The following is a 23,860-nucleotide window of genomic DNA, read 5'->3' on the forward strand; positions in this document are numbered from 1 at the left end:
TACCCTCACCAAAATGTAAGATAAATTCTCCACTGCTTAGCTAGTTTCTTTGCTAAGCTTTGTTCGTGCTTTCCACCTTGTTTAACCTCTGTGTAAATCTGTAAACTGTTACAAAATATATAACATCCATCCATCCATACATCCATCCATCTTCTACCGCTTACTCCTTTTCAGGGTCATGGGGAACCTGGAGCCTATCCCAGGCAGCATCGGGCACAAGGCAGGATACACCCTGGACAGGGTGCCAGTCCATCGCAGGGCACAATCACATACACATTCACACACCCATTCATACACTACGGATACTTTAGACACGCCAATCAGCCTACCATGCATGTCTATGGACTGTGGGAGGAAACCGGAGTACCCGGAGGAAACCCCCGCAGCACGGGGAGAACATGCAAACTCCGCACACACATGGTCCCAGTGGAACTCCAACCCCCAACCCTGGAGGTGTGAGGCGAATGTGCTAACCACTAAGCCACCGTGCGCCCCAAAATATATAACATCCGGTATATATTTTCAACAATATTATAAAACGCGTAACGTACATATCGCTAGTTGTGGAGAACACAAGCTAGTTTTACGGCTGTATTGCTAACTAGCCTACATCAGCTAGCAACGATCATCGACAGACATCTCTATCAGTTAAATACATCCTGATACATATTCACTAGGTCATGGACTAAGAATCAGTCTAAAAACTGGGAATATAGTAGCAGAAGCACACAGACAACATGCTGAGATCTGAGCAGAAACAAGAGGGTCTGAGGATGGAGAGGATGAGTTGAGTGTCATCCACATAGCAGTGGTATGAGAACCCATGTGAGGATACATGTTTTGAATCTCATCTTGACCTCACCAAGAGATCGAGTACAGAGGAACCAATAATATCTGTGTTACTGAAAATAAGTGAATATTAAGGAATGTAGGGTTTAATTATACATATTTCATTCCCTGCATTTACTTTCAGCACAAATGTTTGATTTCTGGTTAAATCGCTCCTCTAAGATGGCTGGGTTTCTTCATGGCTTCTTCTTTTTTTTAATCGCTCAGTGAGAATTTAAATGCAAATTTGAACGTCTCATAATTGATTAAAATTATACAATGATCCTTATTATTATATCCAGTAATTATGGGTGTGTTTGGAAACCCTTTCATGTAAAATACAAAAGGAGCAATTATCACTATCGTCACAATCATCATGTGGGTGTAGGAATTCCACTTCAATCAAAACTCCTCTTCAGTTCATCAGGTAGTAATAACACACACCTCAACAAGTAGTCACACACCTTTGCCGTGATACATAGCTGGAACTTTTTTTCTATTAGACTTTCCACCTGAGGTTAATGTCAGTGACGCTGCAAGGCAGGGAGGAGAAGCCGGTTTGTCTATTGTATAGCAAGCTACCCTTAATTATGCAAATACTATTTTGCTGACATTTATCTGGAGTTACAGATCAGGTATTTTGAATAAGTGTGACGTACGTAGGGCAGGGACACAAACGTATATAAGCAATTAACTGCAGCGTTAAGAATTATTCCTGGTCCATTTATATTAATAGTAACACGTTAAAAACACTGTGTAATATTTTACTAAGCTTAGAGATTAAAGATCTGATTTTGGAACAGATAAAACAACACTTCTGCAAAAATCTGCACCTGATGTTGCCTAGGAACAAAGCTATGAGCTATAACAGGAAGTTCCTGTCAGAAATTCAGCAGAGATTTTTGAGCTTTTATCTATACTTCTATATTTTATCATGTAAGCTTTTCTAGATCGTATATATTTATATATATATATATATATATATATATATATATATATATATATATATATATATATATAACTTTTTATAGTCAGATTCACTCTGAGCAGTTCTGATGCAAGATGAACTTGTACCAGAATGATATGAAGAGAAGAATGAAGAGAAGAGTATGGAGAAGGAAAGGAAGGACTCATGATCCAAAGCACACCACATCATCCATTAAACATGGTGGAGGAGGTGTTATGGCATGGGCATGTATGGCTGGGTCACTGGTGTTTATTGATGATGTGACTGCTGATAGAAGGAGCAGGATGAATTCTGAAGCATACAGAGCTTTACCTTCTGCTCAGATTCAGTCAAATGCTGTGAAACTGATAAAACAGCACATAGTACAGATGGATAATGACCCAAAACATTTTAAATGTACTTAATTGTCTGATGGTCTGAACCCAGTTGAGCTGCTTTTCACTTACTGAAGATAGAAAGACCCACGAACAAGCGGCAGCTGAAGGCGGCTGCAGTAAAGACCTGGCAAAGCATCTCAAAGGAGGAAACTCAGCGTTTGGTGATGTCCATTGGGCTCCAAACTTCAAGCAGTCATTAACTGCAAAGGATTTGCATCCACATATTAAAAGGAATCCTAATATTTATACTTCTGAGTCTGTGAAAATGGAGGGACTTTGTAAAAAATCGAATTAAAGCGAAAGTCGACACGTCAGGCACATCTTGAATGCTTCATTTCAAATCCACTGTGGTGGTGTACAGAGGCAATATTAGGAGAATTGTGTCGCTGTCCAAATACCTATGGCCCTGAGCAGGGTTCAGTGGTAAAGTGGCACTAGGAGAACAAAGATCCATTTTATTTTTTGTTGAATGTATAGACAGATATTACAGATGCCAAAGAAACAGACGTTATACAAATGACATTACTAACTTGCTCAATTCAACCCATCCTTTTTTCCTAAAAAAAAAAAAAAAAGCACTGATATTATTATGAAAAGTCACAAAAGTCATAAAAAATTATAAAAATAATAATAATAATAATTTAAAAAATCGTACACAGTTTTTGTCATTAGAACTCCATCAAAAAAGTAAAGCATAAGATGATTATAATAGATGATTATTTTCATGACCATTAGTGCAGATGGTCTTTTACCAGCATCACCAGCTGTATATGACGTAAAACATAACATAATGTAATATAATGATGTAATAACATAATAACTGTGTAGCTTTTTATCACATAAAGCTGTAACATGTAATAAAAATATAGATTATGATTGAATTATTTCCAAAAATGTTCCCTATTCTTCTGTAATTAACTTTCTATTTTACAGTCCTTGAGTTTCCAGGTCATTTCAGAGAAATGTTTAAATAAGAGAAATGTTTATCTGTTAGATCCGTTCCCCTTCTGCTTTCGTTTATATTTAAAGCGATTTACTTCATTTAAGAGTTGAAGGTTGTTAATACTACTACTACTACTACTACTACTACTACTAATAATAATAATAATAATAATAATAATAATAATAAGGAGAAGAAGAAGCAGAGTTATGAAGTGAGAAACACATAACAGCTTTAAAAATAAAACCCTTTGAAGTCCTTTGTGTGCTTCTTTCTTAGACGACACTTGTAAAGGAGTAACGAGTGAGTAATAGTCTGTGTCTGACCAACAAGCGTGTGACTCATAAAATTCCAGGTAGTTTATACATTCATTATATTCTTCATGATTCGCTTTTCATCCTTTAGCTCCTTCCCTCTCGTCCTGGAGGCTGCTCTCAATCAGGTCCTGTAGGTAGGAGAAGGTGGGTCTGTCCTCGCTGTTGAATGCCCAGCATTGCATCATCATGCTGTACACCTGCATGACAGGTAAGAGCACCGATGTCACTGAGAATCAGACCCTGTTCTTAGAAGCTCACTCTGTTTAGAGAATGTCGCAATAACTCCTGTTATTTCTGGAGCTGGAACATAACCCTGAGTCTGGTTCTTCCACATTTTACCACTTTAAAGTAATATATTGTGGCTTCAACAGCAATTACATTGTGATTAGTGATAAGTCAATTGTAACCAGGGCAATGCACAAACACACCATCGCTAACACGCTCTCCACGTCAATGACACGTGCATGCCAAGTGACAGGGACAGCGAGGAATCAGCTAATAAATTAAATCAGCTCATCTCAAATCGGCTTACTACTGAACACAGATTCAATAATTCACACAATAAAATATTTAACTGAATCAGATAACTAGTTCTGGAGACCTAACCTAACCTCTAACCTGGCTAACACTGAACTGGACACATTCCCAGGATAACGTGCTGGTCTGATTGCTGTTGGTTGTTAATGTGACTCTGGCAACTTCTTTATATGGAAATATTTAAATCGTCTCCTTTACTAACACTACTGCGCTGAATCACTGACGTGGACACAACAACACACTGCTATTCACTGCTGAGCCTTTAATAAATCAGTAATAAACTTATTCCTTTTACAGCACAGCGATTTACCAACAACTTCCATTTCTTATTTCGTGAAGAACGACACATCGTGTTTTTTATACGTTTACAGCTACATTTAATGTTGTTGCGTGTCGGTGGAACCTCTGTCCTGATGTCAGAAAAGTTAAAGTTATAGCTTTACCACTGACACTGGAGACTCCTTCCATACAGAAAACTTCACCGTATCAGCGATTGCACACTTTTAACAAAATCTGTTTATATGAAGCGTCCGCTGTACACGTCCCTGTGAACGAGCCGTTACTATAGAAACCATAACGTATCAGGACGAGCGCTTTAATATAAACCTGTGCTACTGTCAGAGCTGCTGTTATAGAGAACTAATCACCTTCTGACCAATCAGAATCCAGAACTCAGCAGCAGTGTGGTGTAATGTTAAACATTAACAGCACTTCCCTGAAGCTGAGTTATATTTCTAAATAGTGATAAAGGGAGGGATATAAAACCTTTATAAGCATTTACATATTCTTAGCTAATAGGTTTGACTAATAAAAAAAAAACTCATTATACTTTTCTTTTTGGACAGTCTGATGAAGTTAAGGTTAGGATAAAGTTTAACTGTTGTTGCAGAGACAGGTCTCTTGGCCAATCAGAAACCAGGTCATATAGGCGGATCCCTGCATGCCTTTTTAATTTCTGGCAGATTGCTCTCACGCAAATGCATGATAGGAATTTACCCAGACAGGTCAGACTGGTTGTGAGGATTATCAAAGAGTTAACATTTTGCTCTGATGTTTTTGCTCAATTCCATAACAATGATCAGGCAGTTATATTACACGCCCCATATATGACTGGGTTTATGACTGGAGAGAAGAATGTACTCGTTCATCTGTGGTACAGAATGAAGTGTGTTTTTACTTTTGGTGGACACAAGGCAGGTGCTGGCAACCTCCAGTTCTCCTTCAGGACGTTGAAGAGATGAACAGTCATCATTGCGCTTTGGATGTCACCTCCTATCCGATGTAGTGACAGCTACACAACAAAACATGTTATAGTCACATGTGTTACAGGGTTCCTTTCATGGACATACGACTATACATTTTAAATGTGTTTGTTTAGCTTTTTTGTTTTGTGCTGGAAAAGCTGTGTGATGTATTTATGGATATATCTATGATACCAGTGTCGAAGACAAATTTCCGCTCTGTGACAAACAGAATGAACAATAAAGTTACAGTTGCAATCAAAATTATTCACCCCCCATTGCAAATCAGGTTTATTGTCAAAATTTACAGACTTTCAGCTGTTTGCAATGAACAAATCAAACAAAAGCAATTCCTGAAGCCCATAAACTCCTCCTCCCGCCATCCTGAGACCTATACACTCCACCTGCTGTCATCCTGAGTCCTATACGCTCCTCCTCCCGCCAGCCTGAGACCTATACGCTCCTCCTCCCGCCAGCCTGAGACCTATACGCTCCTCCTGCTGTCATCCTGAGACCTATACACTCCTCCTCCCGCCAGCCTGATACCTATACGCTCCTCCTCCCACCAGCCTGAGACCTATACGCTCCTCCTCCCGCCAGCCTGAGACCTATACGCTCCTCCTGCTGTCATCCTGAGACCTATACGCTCCTCCTCCCGCCAGCCTGAGACCTATACGCTCCTCCTGCTGTCATCCTGAGACCTATACACTCCTCCTCCCGCCAGCCTGATACCTATACGCTCCTCCTCCCACCAGCCTGAGACCTATACGCTCCTCCTCCCGCCAGCCTGAGACCTATACGCTCCTCCTGCTGTCATCCTGAGACCTATACGCTCCTCCTCCCGCCAGCCTGAGACCTATACGCTCCTCCTGCTGTCATCCTGAGACCTATACACTCCTCCTCCCGCCAGCCTGATACCTATACGCTCCTCCTCCCACCAGCCTGAGACCTATACGCTCCTCCTCCCGCCAGCCTGAGACCTATACGCTCCTCCTGCTGTCATCCTGAGACCTATACGCTCCTCCTCCCGCCAGCCTGAGTCCTATAAGCTCCCTCTACTGGCATCCTGAGACCTAATAAGTTGTGGGTGGTCACAAGGCATTCTCAATTAAAAAAATCTACAATAATAACGATCCTTAAAGCTATCGCCTGGTTCAGGATTTGGCAGACGTGTAAAGATAAACACAGTTGTCATGGTGATCAGAAATCATAGGAAACTTAAAGAAGCGTGATTAGCTTTCCTCACATACCCGCTTAGGGTTCCTGCTCAACTCACAGTAGGAGAACAGCTCGTGTAGAAGAACACCAAAACTCCACACGTCTGATTTGTGGGAAAATTTATACTCTGATAAGGATTCTGGCGCGTACCTGAAACAGATTTAGGTTTAAAAAAAAAAAAAAGAAAACTTGTTAAATGTTGTTAAAGTGTTATTAGTGATTAGAGCTTTATAATCTTTTTTAAACTCATCATTTCTTCATCTCAACTCATTACCCTTTTCCCTAATAACTGAACACATTTAATGTTAATGAGAAGTTCTCTCTTAGACCTCCGCTTTCCTTATATGGGCATATAGCTTCCTGTTCTCATTAAGCTGTGTAATTAGCCTCACCTGCTTCTTCTCTCAGTGATTCAGCATCGTTTCTCACAGAGTCTCACACGTTCCTCAAGCTGTGATTCTCAGCTGTGCCCTCTCATACTTTAATTTATTTTTTATTTCTGTTTATGTTTCTTTGCTTGTTTTTCCAGTACTTAATTTCCTTAACGTTGTTGTGCCCTCCCCCCTGCCTGGACTCTGAATGAATAAATGAATGAAACTTTCAGTGACCTGAAGAGAATTTGTCATAAAAGACACTATATTTCATAATATATAACAAAAACATTATATATATATATATATATATATATATATATATATATATATATATATATATATATATATATATATATATATATTTTAATGAATTGATTAAAGAGTACGCTGTGTGAGTAGAGAAATACCTTGTCACTGGGATGGTGCTCTGTAGAGTAAATCACACCTTTAGAGCGTATCTTTAACATAGTAACGTGAATGAAGTTTACCTCTAAGATGACTTAAAAGTAATATAATTACAATTTAGGAAGCACTGTTTTACCCTGATGTACCCCCAGAGGGCAGCACAATGACAGTGACGAGAAAAGGTTCTGTTTAATTCCCTTTTTTATCTGAGAGAGTGTATGTGTGTGAGGCCTACAGAGGAAGTGCAGCTTGTTAAACCCCCTGAGGCCATTTTCCCACATCTGATGATGTAACGTTGTGTCTCTTAAACTGGTCGAAATCCGGACCATTTCTTATAGAGGTTTGCTCTGAGCTCTGGAAAACAGAGCGCAGAGAAGTGTGAATTTAAGCCTGGAGAATGATCCGCCGGGGAATGCGCTTATTATTAAACACTCATGGGTGCGTTCAGGGCAGAGTTCAGTGTGCAGTGAGGGTTTAATACGGAAATAGCTCCAAAGTTAGACGCTGTTCAGAGGTTACGTGAGATTTAAGTGTTAAGTCCAGCATCACTGTCTGAAAATATTTTATATTTTGGTCATTATTATATACAGAAATATGACCGTGTTGCTTAATTAACCATACCGTCCCTTTAAAGTGCACAGAATGGATTTATTTCTGCATCAGAATTCCCTCTTGAGTCTGCATTTTCTATCTCTGAATATTTTTTAAGGTAAGTGTTTGTGTTTAAAAGCAGTGGTCTAGACGCTATCAGAACAATCTGGCAACCTCGGAGGTGTGAACTACACGCGGGTGATATTACTAATCTGAACATGGAGCTCAGAAGATCCACTTAAACAGTAACAAGACTCTGAATACCAGGAACCTTCCTCACAGCAATACTGACGTCATTTTTGGACTCAAGTCACCAGGTCTGATTACAGACGTTAATTATTATTCTTTAAGAACTGTCTCCTTAAACACTGTGGCATTTCTGTTTCATGAAATCTGTAGACGATATATATTATATTATTTATCCTAAGGCCAGGAATTGTGAATCCAGTAAAGTCGGAGTAGGAGTAAGTGTAAATGTCGCTGTGCTCAGTACCAGAAGATGGGACTCTCTCCAGACTGTGTGACTCGATAATACTCTTTATCCAGAGGGACGATCTTAGTCAGTCCGAAATCTGCGATCTTCACCAGCGTGTCACTCGACACCAAGATGTTCCTCGCTGCCAGATCACGATGCACATAACGCATGTGCTGCAGATACTCCATTCCCTACACACACACACACACACACACACACACACACACACATAATATTGCGTATGAATAAGTAAACATGAGTATCCGCAATGTATCTGTATGTGTGTGTTTCTGTACCACAGATCTGTGAAGTGAACTGCAGCATATTGAGTGTGTGTGTGTGTGTGTGTGTGTGTGTGTGTGTGTGTGTGTGTGTGACAGCGGGGACGTATCCTGGTGTCTCTGTGTTATATCATGGAGAAGATGTGTTTGGTGGTTGGGATTATTCGCTGTGCTCACCTCGCAGCGATGGACTCTAACGGCTACTCCGACCCCTTCGTCAAGATGTGAGTGAAGCTCAGGGTGTAGGGTTTAGGGTGTAGGGTTTAGGGTGAAGGGTGTAGGGTTTAGGGTGAAGGGTTTAGGGTTTAGGGTGTAGGGTTTAGGGTGAAGGGTTTAGGGTGTAGGGTTTAGGGTTTAGGGTGTAGGGTTTAGGGTTTAGGGTTTAGGGTGTAGGGTTTAGGGTTTAGGGTTTAGGGTGTAGGGTTTAGGGTTTAGGGTTTAGGGTGTAGGGTTTAGGGTGAAGGGTTTAGGGTTTAGGGTGTAGGGTTTAGGGTGTAGGGTTTAGGGTTTAGGGTGAAGGGTTTAGGGTGTAGGGTTTAGGGTTTAGGGTTCAGGGTGTAGGGTTTAGGGTGTAGGGTTTAGGGTGAAGGGTTTAGGGTGAAGGGTTTAGGGTGTAGGGTTTAGGGTTTAGGGTGAAGGGTTTAGGGTTTAGGGTGAAGGGTTTAGGGTTTAGGGTGTAGGGTTTAGGGTTTAGGGTGAAGGGTTTAGGGTTTAGGGTGTAGGGTTTAGGGTGTAGGGTTTAGGGTTTAGGGTGAAGGGTTTAGGGTGAAGGGTTTAGGGTTAAGGGTTTAGGGTGAAGGGTTTAGGGTGAAGGGTGTAGGGTGTAGGGTTTAGGGTGTAGGGTTTAGGGTTTAGGGTGAAGGGTTTAGGGTTTAGGGTGTAGGGTGTAGGGTTTAGGGTTTAGGGTTTAGGGTGAAGGGTTTAGGGTTTAGGGTGAAGGGTTTAGGGTTTAGGGTGTAGGGTTTAGGGTGTAGGGTTTAGGGTTTAGGGTGAAGGGTTTAGGGTTTAGGGTGTAGGGTGTAGGGTTTAGGGTTTAGGGTGTAGGGTTTAGGGTTTAGGGTGTAGGGTGTAGGGTTTAGGGTGTAGGGTTTAGGGTTTAGGGTGTAGGGTTTAGGGTTTAGGGTGTAGGGTTTAGGGTTTAGGGTGTAGGGTGTAGGGTTTAGGGTGTAGGGTTTAGGGTTTAGGGTGAAGGGTTTAGGGTTTAGGGTGTAGGGTGAAGGGTTTAGGGTTTAGGGTGTAGGGTGTAGGGTTTAGGGTGTAGGGTTTAGGGTTTAGGGTGTAGGGTGTAGGGTTTAGGGTGTAGGGTTTAGGGTTTAGGGTGTAGGGTTTAGGGTTTAGGGTGTAGGGTTTAGGGTTTAGGGTGTAGGGTGTAGGGTTTAGGGTGTAGGGTTTAGGGTTTAGGGTGAAGGGTTTAGGGTTTAGGGTGTAGGGTGAAGGGTTTAGGGTTTAGGGTGTAGGGTGTAGGGTTTAGGGTGTAGGGTTTAGGGTTTAGGGTGTAGGGTGTAGGGTTTAGGGTGTAGGGTTTAGGGTTTAGGGTGTAGGGTTTAGGGTTTAGGGTGTAGGGTGAAGGGTTTAGGGTTTAGGGTGTAGGGTGTAGGGTTTAGGGTGTAGGGTGTAGGGTTTAGGGTGTAGGGTTTAGGGTTTAGGGTGTAGGGTTTAGGGTGTAGGGTGTAGGGTTTAGGGTGTAGGGTTTAGGGTTTAGGGTGTAGGGTTTAGGGTGTAGGGTGTAGGGTTTAGGGTGTAGGGTTTAGGGTTAGTGGTAGAGTTAGTTTATAGTATTAATGTATTAGCAGTTGGTATTATGGTTAAGGGGTTTTAGGATTTAATAAATGTGTTTGTGTGTGTGTGTGTGTGTATTTACCTTACAGATCTGCGAGGTGAACAGCAGCAGTTTGATGTGTGTGTGTGTGTGTGTGTGTGTGTGTGTGTGTGTTTACCTTACAGATCTGCGAGGTGAACAGCAGCAGTTTGATGTGTGTGTGTGTGTGTGTGTGTGTGTGTGTGTGTGTGTGTGTGTTTACCTTACAGATCTGCGAGGTGAACAGCAGCAGTTTGATGTGTGTCTGTGTGTGTGTGTGTGTGTGTGTGTGTGTGTGTGTGTGTGTGTGTTTACCTTACAGATCTGCAAGGTGAACAGCAGCAGTTTGATGTGTGTGTGTGTGTGTGTGTGTGTGTGTGTGTGTGTGTGTGTGTTTACCTTACAGATCTGCGAGGTGAACAGCAGCAGTTTGATGTGTGTGTGTGTGTGTGTGTGTGTGTTTACCTTACAGATCTGCGAGGTGAACAGCAGCAGTTTGATGTGTGTCTGTGTGTGTGTGTGTGTGTGTGTGTGTGTGTGTGTGTGTGTGTGTGTGTTTACCTTACAGATCTGCGAGGTGAACAGCAGCAGTTTGATGTGTGTCTGTGTGTGTGTGTGTGTGTGTGTGTCTGTGTGTGTGTGTGTGTGTGTGTGTGTGTGTTTACCTTACAGATCTGCGAGGTGAACAGCAGCAGTTTGATGTGTGTCTGTGTGTGTGTGTGTGTGTGTGTGTGTGTGTGTTTACCTTACAGATCTGCGAGGTGAACAGCAGCAGTTTGATGTGTGTGTGTGTGTGTGTGTGTGTGTGTGTGTGTGTGTTTACCTTACAGATCTGCGAGGTGAACAGCAGCAGTTTGATGTGTGTCTGTGTGTGTGTGTGTGTGTGTGTGTGTGTGTGTGTGTGTGTGTTTACCTTACAGATCTGCAAGGTGAACAGCAGCAGTTTGATGTGTGTGTGTGTGTGTGTGTGTGTGTGTGTGTGTGTGTGTTTACCTTACAGATCTGCGAGGTGAACAGCAGCAGTTTGATGTGTGTCTGTGTGTGTGTGTGTGTGTGTGTGTGTGTGTGTGTGTGTGTGTTTACCTTACAGATCTGCGAGGTGAACAGCAGCAGTTTGATGTGTGTCTGTGTGTGTGTGTGTGTGTGTGTGTGTGTGTGTGTGTGTGTGTGTGTTTACCTTACAGATCTGCGAGGTGAACAGCAGCAGTTTGATGTGTGTCTGTGTGTGTGTGTGTGTGTGTGTGTGTGTGTGTTTGTGTGTGTGTGTGTGTGTGTGTTTACCTTACAGATCTGCGAGGTGAACAGCAGCAGTTTGATGTGTGTCTGTGTGTGTGTGTGTGTGTGTGTGTGTGTGTGTGTGTGTGTGTTTACCTTACAGATCTGCGAGGTGAACAGCAGCAGTTTGATGTGTGTCTGTGTGTGTGTGTGTGTGTGTGTGTGTGTGTGTGTGTGTGTGTGTTTACCTTACAGATCTGCGAGGTGAACAGCAGCAGTTTTATGTGTGTGTGTGTGTGTGTGTGTGTGTGTGTGTGTTTACCTTACAGATCTGCGAGGTGAACAGCAGCAGTTTGATGTGTGTCTGTGTGTGTGTGTGTGTGTGTGTGTGTGTGTGTTTACCTTACAGATCTGCGAGGTGAACAGCAGCAGTTTGATGTGTGTCTGTGTGTGTGTGTGTGTGTGTGTGTGTGTGTGTGTGTGTTTACCTTACAGATCTGCGAGGTGAACAGCAGCATTCTCCGTGTGGTGATGATGTGTTTGTATTTCTCCATGTAGCTGATCAAACTGCCGAAGGGCAGGAACTCCATCACCAACCTCATACTCAAACGTCCTACACACACACACACACACACACACACACACACACACACACACAGAGGTTATAATGAGAAGGTATAGGTGTCATTCTTCCTGTTTGACCTTTTCCACCCTGTGTGAGTGGATGAAATGAGATGTGTGTGATGTGTGATGTGTGTTGACGGTGTGTGTTGACGGTGTGTGTTGACGGTGTGTGATGACTGTGTGTGATGACGGTGTGTGGTGTGTATGCAACAGTTTGTATTCTGCGTGTGTGTGTGACACGGAGCCGGCATTTCAGCAACAGGGTGAGATTTTCTGAACTTTATGTAAATTAGTGATGACGCTGTAAAGACGAGACGAATCCAAACGATCGTTTCGAATGATTCCTCGCACCGATCCTATGGCACGGCACGTGTGCTCCAACGTTTCTTCAGTTCCCCGCACACAAGTCAAGTTAGTTTCCTGTTTGATTTATGGTTTCATCTTCTCCTGTCATATACAACTCACCTTAAACGTGTACAGAGACAAGAGAGACAGAGATTGGCTAATCCACTGGATAGGCCACGCCCACAAGTGACTAACTACAAGTGACACAAGCAACTTATTGCTTGCTAGTGTAAACGTACAGTAAGTTGTGATGTCATAGGATTACTGTGTGTGTGTGTGTGTGTGTGTGTGTGTGTGTGTCTGACCTGCGCTGTAGCAGATTCCCCTGTATTTGACGATGTAGTCACAGTGCAGCGAGCTGATGGTCTCAATCTCTCTCTGGAAGTCGGCCATGTTGGACTGTTTGCTGGACTGCAGCTGCTTCACGGCCACCAGCTCGCCCGTATTATCACCCAGGGGGTCGTACCGACACAGATCCACCCTGCCGAAGTTACCCTGCACACACACACAGACGCACACACGCACACGCACACGCACACACACACAGATACACATACACACACGCACACACACGCACACACAGACACACAGACACACACACACACAGACACACACACACACACACACATATGCAGTGAGTGTGTGAACAATGTTGTGCTCTGCTTGTACATGCAAAATCATCATAATCGTGTGAACCAGGTTCCTCTGTTTGGTGTCGGATTGTCTCACATCACACCACCCTGATGTGGAATCGTTTCCTGTACCTGGTCGGTTAGTGCAAGGAATATTATAATGTTAGGGTAATGATATAAACCTGTAGAGTCTATTTGGGGTGGAAACAAGGCGCTAGTGAACTCTATGACTATAATTACATGTCTCCATCTAGTGGCTGATTGAGGTGTGTGTGTGTGTGTGTGTGTGTGTGGGTGTGTGTTTGTGTGTGTGTGTGTGTGTGGGTGTGGGTGTGTGTGTGGGTGGGTGTGTGTGTGTGTGTGTGTGTGGGTGTGTGTTTGTGTGTGTGTGTGTGTGTGGGTGTGGGTGTGTGTGTGTGTGTGTGTGGGTGTGTGTTTGTGTGTGTGTGTGTGTGGGTGGGTGTGTGTGTGTGTGTGTGTGGGTGTGTGTTTGTGTGTGTGTGTGTGGGTGGGTGTGGGTGTGTGTGTGTGTGGGTGTGTGTTTGTGTGTGTGTGTGTGGGTGGGTGTGGGTGTGTGTGTGTGTGGGTGTGTGTTTGTGTGTGTGTGTGTGTGTGCGTGTGGGTGTTCTCACCTTTCCCAGAGAAGAAAGGAACTTGAGGTGTCTCTCCTCATACACTTCCTGTTGTTGTTGTTTGCTCAGAGCTCTCCAGAAGCTATCTCTTTCTGACACAGAGCCACTGGCATGCAGAACCTCGTAATCTACACTCACACACACACACACACACACACATACACACACACACACACACACAGAGCCAAGTCGTTATAAACACTCAATCATAAACACTGACTGCACCTTTAACTGACCTGCGAAAATGTACAGTGCATGAAAACTATGAAGTTTTCATGCACTTAACTGTAGAAATATAACACACAGCTTTGAGTGTGTGTGTGTGTGTGTGTGTGTGTGTATTACCAGGAGTGATGAGGCCGTTAAGGTGGCGTATGATGCTGCGAGAGGACGGTCTCAGCTCGGCCTGATACTGCATGCACTGAGAGATGAGATCAGCCAGTTCAGCCCACTCCAAACACGGCAGCTGTGAGCGCTGATCATAAAACCGCTGCTTCTGTTCACGTTCACAAAAATACACAGAGGTTATTCATCCATCACCCGCTATCTAACTACATAACACTGCGTCTCACTGCTTCCCACTGCGTCACACTGCATCACACTGCATCTCACTACGTAACACTGTGTCTCACTTCTGCGTAACACTGTGTCTCACTTCTGCGTAACACTGTGTCTCACTTCTGCGTAACACTGCATCTCACTACGTTACACTGCATCTCACTACGTTACACTGCGTCTCACTGCGTAACACTGTGTCTCACTGCGTAACACTGCATCTCACTACGTAACACTGTGTCTCACTGCGTAACACTGTGTCTCACTTCTGCGTAACACTGCATCTCACTACGTAACACTGTGTATCACTGCGTAACACTGCATCTCACTACGTAACACTGTGTCTCACTACGTAACACTGCATCTCACTGCGTAACACTGTGTCTCACTACGTAACACTGCATCTCACTGCGTAACACTGTGTCTCACTTCTGCGTAACACTGCATCTCACTACATAACACTGTCTCACTGCTTCCCACTGCGTAACACTGTGTCACACTTCGTAACACTGCGTAACACTGCGTCACACTGCGTCACACTGCGTCACACTGCATCTCACTGCGTAACACTGTGTCTCTCTGCGTAACACTGTGTCTCACTGCGTAACACTGTGTCTCTCTGCGTAACACTGTGTCTCACTGCGTAACACTGCATCACACTGCGTAACACTGTGTCTCACTTCTGCGTAACACTGCATCTCATTACGTAACACTGCATCTCACTGCGTAACACTGCGTCTCACTGCATAACACTGTGTCTCACTGCGTAACACTGTGTCTCACTACGTAACACTGCGTCTCACTGCTTCCCACTGCGTAACACTGCGTCACACTGCGTAACACTGCGTCTCACTGCGTAACACTGTGTCTCTCTTCGTAACACTGCATCTCACTGCTTCCCACTGCATCTCACTGCGTAACACTGCATCTCACTGCCTAACACTGTGTCTCTCTGCGTAACACTGCGTCATTCTCCATGTGTCTCACTTCTGCGTAACACTGTGTCTCACTGCGTAATACTGTGTCATTCTGCGTGTGTGTCACTTCTGCGTAACACTGCGTCTCACTGCGTAACACTGTGTCATTCTGCGTGTGTGTCACTTCTGCGTAACACTGTCTCTCTGCATAACACAGCATCTCACTGCTTCCCACTGCGTAACACTGCGTCACACTGCGTAACACTGTGTCTCACTGCGTAACACTGTGTCTCACTGAGTAACACTGCGTCTCTCTGCATAACACTGTGTCATTCTGCGTGTGTCTCACTTCTGCGTAACACTGTGTCTCACTGCGTAACACTGCATCTCACTGCGTAACACTGTGTCTCTCTGCGTATTATAATACTTTTACTATTAAAATATTGTAATAGTTGGTGTAAGAGGAATAAAACACTTGTAGACATGCTGTTATCAGAAAAGAATCAACACCATACCCAGTTTTTATTATTCATACCATATATTCTATACTTTTCTACAGCATAAACAGCTCCAGCAGAGTGGGCGGAGTCTGTCATTGTTTCTTTTTCTCTACTGTAGTGTACATCACAGACAGCAGAGGGCAGTAAACATTACACACTGCTGCTTTAACCATGTCTGTGCTGTGCTCTGGGACTATCATCCTTCAGACAGACACCTATGTGACACCGTATTCACACTCATATGTAATATAAAAGGAAATGAAGATGAAATGAATTCAGTGTGTGTCACCTGTTTGGGGTCAAGGCAATGCAGAGGAATTTCTCCTCCGTTAAAAATCTCCCACAACGTTGTGCCGAAGCTCCATTTATCACACTGCAGCCCCAACTCCAGCTTCTCCAACACCTCCGGGGCCACCCACGGGATCCTGTCTAAAACCACTACACACACACACACACACACACACACACACTGGTACAATATAAAGAGGCTCCGCCTGTAGTGAGTGTGTTCACACTGGGACTGGAAGTCAGAGATGGAGGAAAACAAAACAAAACTAATTGACCTTTGACCTTTACCTTCTTTGCCCAGCATGGCCACACTGATGCCTGGATCACTGAGTTTAATGAAAGGCGAGTTTTCCAAGTTCGGATCTCCCTCTCGTGCCAGAAGCAGGTTTTTTGCGCAGATGTTCCCATGAACAATGTTTTTCTCCTCCTGTAGGAAACACACACAAAACAATCCCATCAGTTCAGCCTCGTTTACGTCCACGCTCTAAACCAGGTCCTAATATAACACCTCTCAATAAAACCTGTCCTTATTTGATCAAGAACTAGTAATAATATTTAATTAGTACCTTTTTTCCAGTTTCGCAGAATAGCAGTATAGAATAAAGTCCATATTTGCATATTCATATCTACCTACATTCATATCATATCTACATAATATGTAATATATATTACATTCTGGATTTTGACCATAACTGCACCTTCCGAATTATAATTAAAGAATATACCACAACGTGCTGCGCTGTTATAGCAAACACAACAGGGTGATGTGATGAAGTGGAGTTACTCTTACCACCCTGAAGGTGATTATTTTCCTATAATCGCATGTCACCGTGTGTTTTATTCCTCTTACACCATAGCAGTTTATTACCCAACAGTTACAATTTCCTGTTTATTGTGAATGAAAACATGTCATGCTTTTTATCCGTTTATCGCTACCGAGAAATCGCAAAAAAAAGCGTACACTCCTCTGTCCTGAAGATGTGGAAAACTTAAAGTCACAGCTTTACTTCTGACTGTTACACAGTACTGACACTGGAGACTCCTTCCGTACATGTTACATAAACATCTCTTTACAGAGCAAGGATTACACGCTCTTTTAAATATGTTTACATGGAGCGTCCGCCGTACACGTCCCTGTGAACGAGCTGTTACTATAGAAACGATAATGATAACTACTGCTGTTATAGAAAATTAATCAACACCTTCTGACCAATCACAATCCAGAACTCCGCAGCACTGTAGAATAAAGTTAAGTAATGATTGTGGTACATGTTTTGTATGTTTTCAGGATTTCTCTCACCAGGAAGTTGAGTGTGCAGGCGAGCTGCTTGGCCACGTCCAGCTTCCAGCTGAGTGAAACACTCGACCTCTTCAGGTAAAGATCCAGAGCTCCGTACTTCACAAACTCCTGAACCATGATGTCTAGAGAAATGTTGTGGGGGTTTTTTTATATTCAGTAGAGAGCCAAGCTTGTAACACTTCATGCTGGGGAAAAAATCTATTGTCTTTCACTGTTAGTCACACTATAAATGTAACCTGAACAGAACTAAAGGGTTAAATAAATGAGGTCACAGAGTTAAAACATATCATCATCATCATCATCATCATCAGCATCATCAGCATTACTCCAGGACTCTCAGTGCTCGAGTGGGTTCTCTCAGAGAGCTCTTTACAGCAGTGGAGATGAAAACACAACACACACACACACACACACACACACACACACACACACACACACACCTTTACCTTTAGAGAGATTTTAAAGGGACGGTTTCAGTGTGTAAAGTTCATTACTTTAGTTTTGCTCTGGAGCTACGATGGTGATGTGGTGATGTAGCTAATGAGTAACGTCATTTTCTTTCGTCTCACTGCACAGCCTAGGCCCCGCCCACTAGGCCCCACCCACTAGGCCCCACCTCTCAGAGTTAGAAAGTGGAATTGTAGCAGAAAGCTATTTGTGAATTATAATAAAATTCTCTTTAGGGCTTAAGTGTGTAAACAATAGGGATGTATCCGAATACGAATACATTATTCAGAATGAACAGATCATGTGTTCTGATCAGACACAAAATCAGGCACATGATTCATTTTTTGGGGCGGTTTAGTTTATTTTATTTTCTGAAATCTTGACTACAATTCACTGGTTGAGACTGGAGAAACATTTATATTGAGGTCCTGTGACACTTTAATTGATGGGCTGTTGAATAGTCATGCATTGGCACTATGGAGCTCAGCGTTGTAGCTTGAAGCCAGTGTATGAACTTTTGTGGTGGTATTTATAAAAAAATAAATAAATAAAAAAAAGATTTGGGGTGAGATGAGGTGACACTCCATCAAATGATAGCTACATAACTCACAGCTTCAGTGCAAGACTTAAGAAGCAAACACCAGGCAGTAACCATGTCTCGGCAGATTCAGGGGAGACGTTTGATGAGTTACTGATCGTAGCCACCTGTTCTGTGTTTCACTCTGATTAATTAGTCTCCTGTTTCTCGTGTCCCTGTTTTCTAGTTAATGTTCAGTGTTCCATGTTTAAAACTCTGTTACCTTTGATTACCTTGTCTACCCATGCTCTGACCTCCACTTGGAATTATCATATGATTATTGGGTTGCCTTTAATAAATACCACGTGACTTGTTTACGCACTTGCGTCCTCTGCATCAACCCACACGTTATATGGCAGCTTTATTAACCAGTTCAGCGGCACTTTCATCCTGCAGACCCGTGCCTGCGTTCCGGTACTATCTGCCTTCCCCTGTTAAAATCCAGACCCACACCTGTAGGGCTTTTCATTTACAGAGTCAAGTGAAGATTATTAAATAAACATCAACCAACACCACTGTAGACTGAACAAGCACAAACGACCCATTCTTCAAATGCTAAAAAAATGAGTGAAACTTACTTTTAGATTTATGGACGCTGACGCCGAACACCAGCAGCAGGTGCTTATGGGAAATCTGACTCATGAAGCTGGCTGCTTCGAAAAAAGACTAAAGAAAACAGATTTTATTCAAATGATGTTCATCTTCAATGTGATATAAATAACCCATGAGTGTTTATTATTATTATTTGTTATTGATAAATGATAAATACAGAAACATGATCATCGACTGAGTTAGTGCTGTAATTCAACCTGAAACACACCTCCCAGCTGTTTTTGTGTTCTACATCCAGGACTTTGAGGAGAACCTCAGTGGTGAGAGGCTCTCCATCCCGCCGGTCCACTTTACAGCCTTTGTAGATGTGTGTGAACGAGCCCTGACCCAGACTTTCCTTCTGAAAAATGTATAATTAAAAATAAGAAGGATTATTATTAATAACAACATAGTTTCATTTATACTGGTAACTGTTGGGTGTGTGTGTGTGTGTGTGTGTGTGTCTGTACGTTCTCACCCAGATTAAGTCCTCGTGTTTGATCATATGGAACTGAATGTGACTGGGTCTGTGTCGGTGCTGAGTGGGGGAGCTTGGCGTCTCACACACACTGCTGTTCCTGACGATGATCAGGTTCGAGAGCTCTGCACACAGGTACACACATTTACATTTAGACCATCTGCTACTCTGTACAAAGTATTGGTACCCCTCTACCCCAACCATCCACTGAACCAGCACCACTGTCCCATTCAGAGACGCCCACGTGTCCCATTCAGACACGCTCACCTGTCCCACTCAGAAACGCCCACCTGTCCCATTCAGACACGCCCACCTGTCCAACTCAGACACGCCCATCTGTCCCACTCAGACACCCCCATCTGTCCCACTCAGACACCCCCATCTGTCCCACTCAGACATGCCCATCTGTCCCACTCAGAAATGCCATCTGTCCCACTTAAAGACACATCCATCTGCCCCACGTTCAGACATGCCCATCTGTCCCACTCAGACACACCCATCTTTTGCACTTAGAAACACCCATCTGTCTCACTCAGACATGCCCATCAGTCCTGTACCTTTAGCCTGAGGTGGACAGCACATGCCCAGTTTGACAGGAATGTCGGACAGTACAAGTGTGTTTCGCTTGTAGAAGTCTGTCAGCCGTCTCAGACTGTCGAAGGAGCTGTGGATTCCTGCCAGGTGAAACTTGTCATTCTTCTCGATCAGACAGTCTTTATAGTCGATACCAAGCGGCGTCTGTGTTACACAAACACACCACACACACATCTCAGAGACACGTGGGAGGATAATCACAAACACGCTACAGATGATGTGCTGGATAGATCTTATTTAAATGAGCAATATTTTTTGCTATCTGATGAAATACCAAGTCCGAATGATAATAGAAGCTTGAAATGCTTTAAAGGATCTAACCGAACATTCACACTAATGAGTGAAAAATCACTCATATTGCTTATAATTTGTCCTTGTGGGCGTGGCCTGTACGGTTTGGAGCTGGTGTAGTTCTAATGAGAAACAACATTAGCCGAAATATACAGCATACATCCGCTATAAGGATTATACATAAACCGTTTTGGTTCAGAATTTAAAATGCTAGTCTTTGTACTAGCTTCGTTCGCAGATTAAATTAGCAAAGTAAGCTCATTGTACTAGCTACATACACTCAGCTTTTCTTCCAGTTTTGTCCCATTTCCAGCAAATGGGAATTGACTGCAGGTAGGAACTAGTTGCGAGTGGAGAACTGAAACGTCGGACCACATGCGCTACAGGATCGATCTGAGGAATCATTCGAGCCAATCGTTTGGTGTCATATTCCAAATTCGCATAGGATTGAGAAAATCTCGAGGCAAATGTCACTTTTTTCTTGCCACTATTGTTGAAATTGCAGATCCATGTTGGAGAAAATGAATGCCTGCCTGTTGTTTTGTCACTCGCTAGTCTGACCACAGGGTCAAAGTAAACGTAGCGTGTTACCTGTAAGCAGATCATGAGGAAGTACTTATCATACTCCTTGGGGCTGCGCCGAAGAAGGAATGTACCATTTTTAGCTCCAGCCTTTTTGAGCTTGTGCACCGCAAACTCTGACCTGGAGGAAATCAAATGTGGAAAAATCCAGCATCGTGCTTATCACAGATCGTATCACGATACGTTTCATCAGTGCGGCTGAGTGGGCAAATATTTGACATACGTGATGGGCCCGTGGCAGTGACTGTCGATGTCCTGCAGCAGACTCGGAGGAGCCACTTCAGAGCAGAAGTAGTGACTGGAGTCCGTGGTGAGTCTGAAGTAGTTGTCGATGAGCGACACGAAGGACAGAGCCACAGCCAGCGTCTCAAACTCCACTTCCTGTTTTTCAGAAAGAATACAAGCACATCTTTCACTTTAACTTTTTACACCCATAAAATACATACTGTAATGATAATACTGCTTGGGATCTCCGATTAGTATTATAGATGCTACCACCACCATGCTTCCCTGTAAAGATGCTGTTTAGGCAACTAAGTCGATTTCAGTTCCAGATTGAAACAATACAAAATGTAGAGAAGTTCAAGGGTGGAAAAATCCAGCATCATGATCATTTCAGAGCTGATCACAAGACGTTTTATCAGTGCGGCTGAGCGGGTAAATACTTATGCAACCCAACATACATTATGCTTTGCATTATTAGCTTGCAACAACTCCTCCCACTGTTTCCTTGACAGTTACCAGCAATAGCAAAGACATTTTCTGAAAAACATTTGAAGTGAGTTACAGCTGACGGTTATCAGAGTAGACCCACATCCTTTTATATACTGCCACGGGCTTACACGACATGTTGATAGATCACAGTAGCTAGCAACAGGGGCTGATTTCCACTCACCAAGCATCTATCATCCTGTCTAGTCAGAGTCACCACACGTCCCTCAGCAGGAAGTTGCTCTCGGCAAAGACGCTTCATGTTGATGTCTGTGATTTGCGGGAAGTCACAAAAGGTCTGCCACTCCTAAGTCGATTGAAGAAGTTTAATCATTTGTCAGGAGGAATCTTAACATTGCGTCTACTCAAACTGCAATCGGGAAACACGTTCAGCAAATAGTCTAAGGTACAGCCCACAGCAATGCAAACAAACCCAGTGCAGTAAGGTTAGCGTCATCTACATGTTACATTCTAAATTATTGGATTAAATTAGCCAGGTAACTTTTACCAGAGGCACGATTTCAGGTAATATACTCACTATATACTCACTTAATATTTAACACAAATTATATTGCTATCCTGGATACATAAAAGAGTTCTTCAGGAAGCAGGATCTTGTTTAAATAATAATGCTTTTTATGTTTATTAAAGGTGAGATACAGGTGTGGAATATGTGAGATATAGGTGATGTAAAGGTGAGATACAGGTGTGGAATCTGTGAGATACAGGTGTGGAATCTGTGAGATACAGGTGTAGTAAAGGTGAGATACAGGTGTAGTAAAGGTGAGATACAGGTGTGTAATCTTTGAGATACAGGTGTAGTACAGGTGAGATACAGGTGTGGAATCTGTGAGATACAGGTGTGGAATCTGTGAGATACAGGTGTAGTAAAGGTGAGATACAGGTGTGGAATCTGTGAGATACAGGTGTGGAATCTGTGAGATACAGGTGTAGTAAAGGTGAGATACAGGTGTGGAATCTGTGAGATACAGGTGTAGTAAAGGTGAGATACAGGTGTGGAATCTGTGAGATACAGGTGTAGTAAAGGTGAGATACAGGTGTAGTAAAGGTGAGATACAGGTGTGGAATCTGTGAGATACAGGTGTAGTAAAGGTGAGATACAGGTGTGGAATATGTGAGATACAGGTGTGGAATCTGTGAGATACAGGTGTGGAATCTGTGAGATACAGGTGTAGTAAAGGTGAGATACAGGTGTGGAATATGTGAGATACAGGTGTGGAATCTGTGAGATACAGGTGTGGAATCTGTGAGATACAGGTGTAGTAAAGGTGAGATACAGGTGTAGTAAAGGTGAGATACAGGTGTAGTAAAGGTGAGATACAGGTGTAGTAAAGGTGAGATACAGGTGTAGTAAAGGTGAGATACAGGTGTGGAATCTGTGAGATATAGGTGATGTAAAGGTGAGATACAGGTGTGTTAACAATGAGGTGGTTGTTACCTGGCCATCGGAGGAGCATGTCTGGATCCCTCCCTCTCCGGAGACTCTCACCATGGAGCAAGATGTGATGAAGCACTCAGAGCCGTAGTTGGGTTCCACGGAGCTCAGCTCCATCAGGTACTTGAGCTTCAGACTTCGCTCTCCGGCTGAGCAGCGGCCCAGTTTCTTCAGGAAGTGTTTGAGGTTCTTACGGATCTGATAGCGCGCTAGCCGGGTCATTCGCTGGATTTCTTCTCGGTGTGTCTCAGGCAGGCACGACTTGTAGCTGTCAGGTAAAGATCATCTACTATAGCCCTATTTTTAAAGACTTTTCTCAGAATTCATAAAGAGTGAGAGCAGTATCAGCAGACTTCCAAACGAGTACCTGATGGTCTTACACACTTCTTTCACACTGTGGTTCTTCTCCTTGGCCTGGCTCCAGAGGTCCAGCACAGCCAAATCCAAACACTCCTGAATGGCACTGACCGGAGGACGCACCCCTCCACAGCCTGAGACGAAATCACTGCGGGACTGAAAAAAAAACACAAACACATCGGTGTAGGTTAATGATGTACAGAAGTGTTTTATTCCTCTTATACCACAGCAGATTACCAACATCATACTTTGTATCCATTTATAGTTACATCAGATACGTTAGTTCCTCTTCTCAATTACATTATAGCAGCTATAAACAGTCATTCCCTCACCAGCCTCTGTGTGTGTGTGTGTGTGTGTATGTGTGTGTATGCGTGTGTGTATGTATGTGTGTGTGTGTGTGTATGTATGTGTGTGTA

The 23,860-nt window shown here is 43.2% G+C and overlaps 1 protein-coding gene across 4 annotated transcripts in view; it reads right to left on the bottom strand.

Moving 5' to 3' along the window:
* Nucleotides 1-1,984: 1,984 nt before the first annotated feature.
* jak3 (Janus kinase 3 (a protein tyrosine kinase, leukocyte)) overlaps nt 1,985-23,860 on the bottom strand; it is a 30,818-nt gene continuing 8,942 nt past the window's right edge. The window contains exons 5-24 of one of the 4 annotated variants that reach the window (XM_053625853.1): nt 23,452-23,597; nt 23,088-23,352; nt 21,813-21,935; nt 21,141-21,298; nt 20,927-21,038; nt 20,008-20,188; nt 19,451-19,575; nt 19,202-19,333; nt 18,960-19,047; nt 17,358-17,479; nt 16,346-16,484; nt 16,059-16,207; nt 14,143-14,293; nt 13,798-13,925; nt 12,839-13,028; nt 12,053-12,177; nt 8,289-8,461; nt 6,458-6,575; nt 5,144-5,257; nt 1,985-3,626 (exon numbers count right to left, since the gene is read on the bottom strand). In XM_053625853.1, the coding sequence (XP_053481828.1) occupies nt 3,507-3,626; nt 5,144-5,257; nt 6,458-6,575; nt 8,289-8,461; nt 12,053-12,177; nt 12,839-13,028; nt 13,798-13,925; nt 14,143-14,293; nt 16,059-16,207; nt 16,346-16,484; nt 17,358-17,479; nt 18,960-19,047; nt 19,202-19,333; nt 19,451-19,575; nt 20,008-20,188; nt 20,927-21,038; nt 21,141-21,298; nt 21,813-21,935; nt 23,088-23,352; nt 23,452-23,597 (2,859 nt within the window). In that variant the 3' untranslated portion in view covers nt 1,985-3,506. The other 3 variants (XR_008386025.1, XR_008386026.1, XR_008386027.1) reach the window with 3 other exon arrangements.

The sequence above is a fragment of the Ictalurus furcatus genome, chromosome 5, assembly GCF_023375685.1.
Source record: "Ictalurus furcatus strain D&B chromosome 5, Billie_1.0, whole genome shotgun sequence".
NCBI classification, from domain to species: domain Eukaryota; kingdom Metazoa; phylum Chordata; class Actinopteri; order Siluriformes; family Ictaluridae; genus Ictalurus; species Ictalurus furcatus.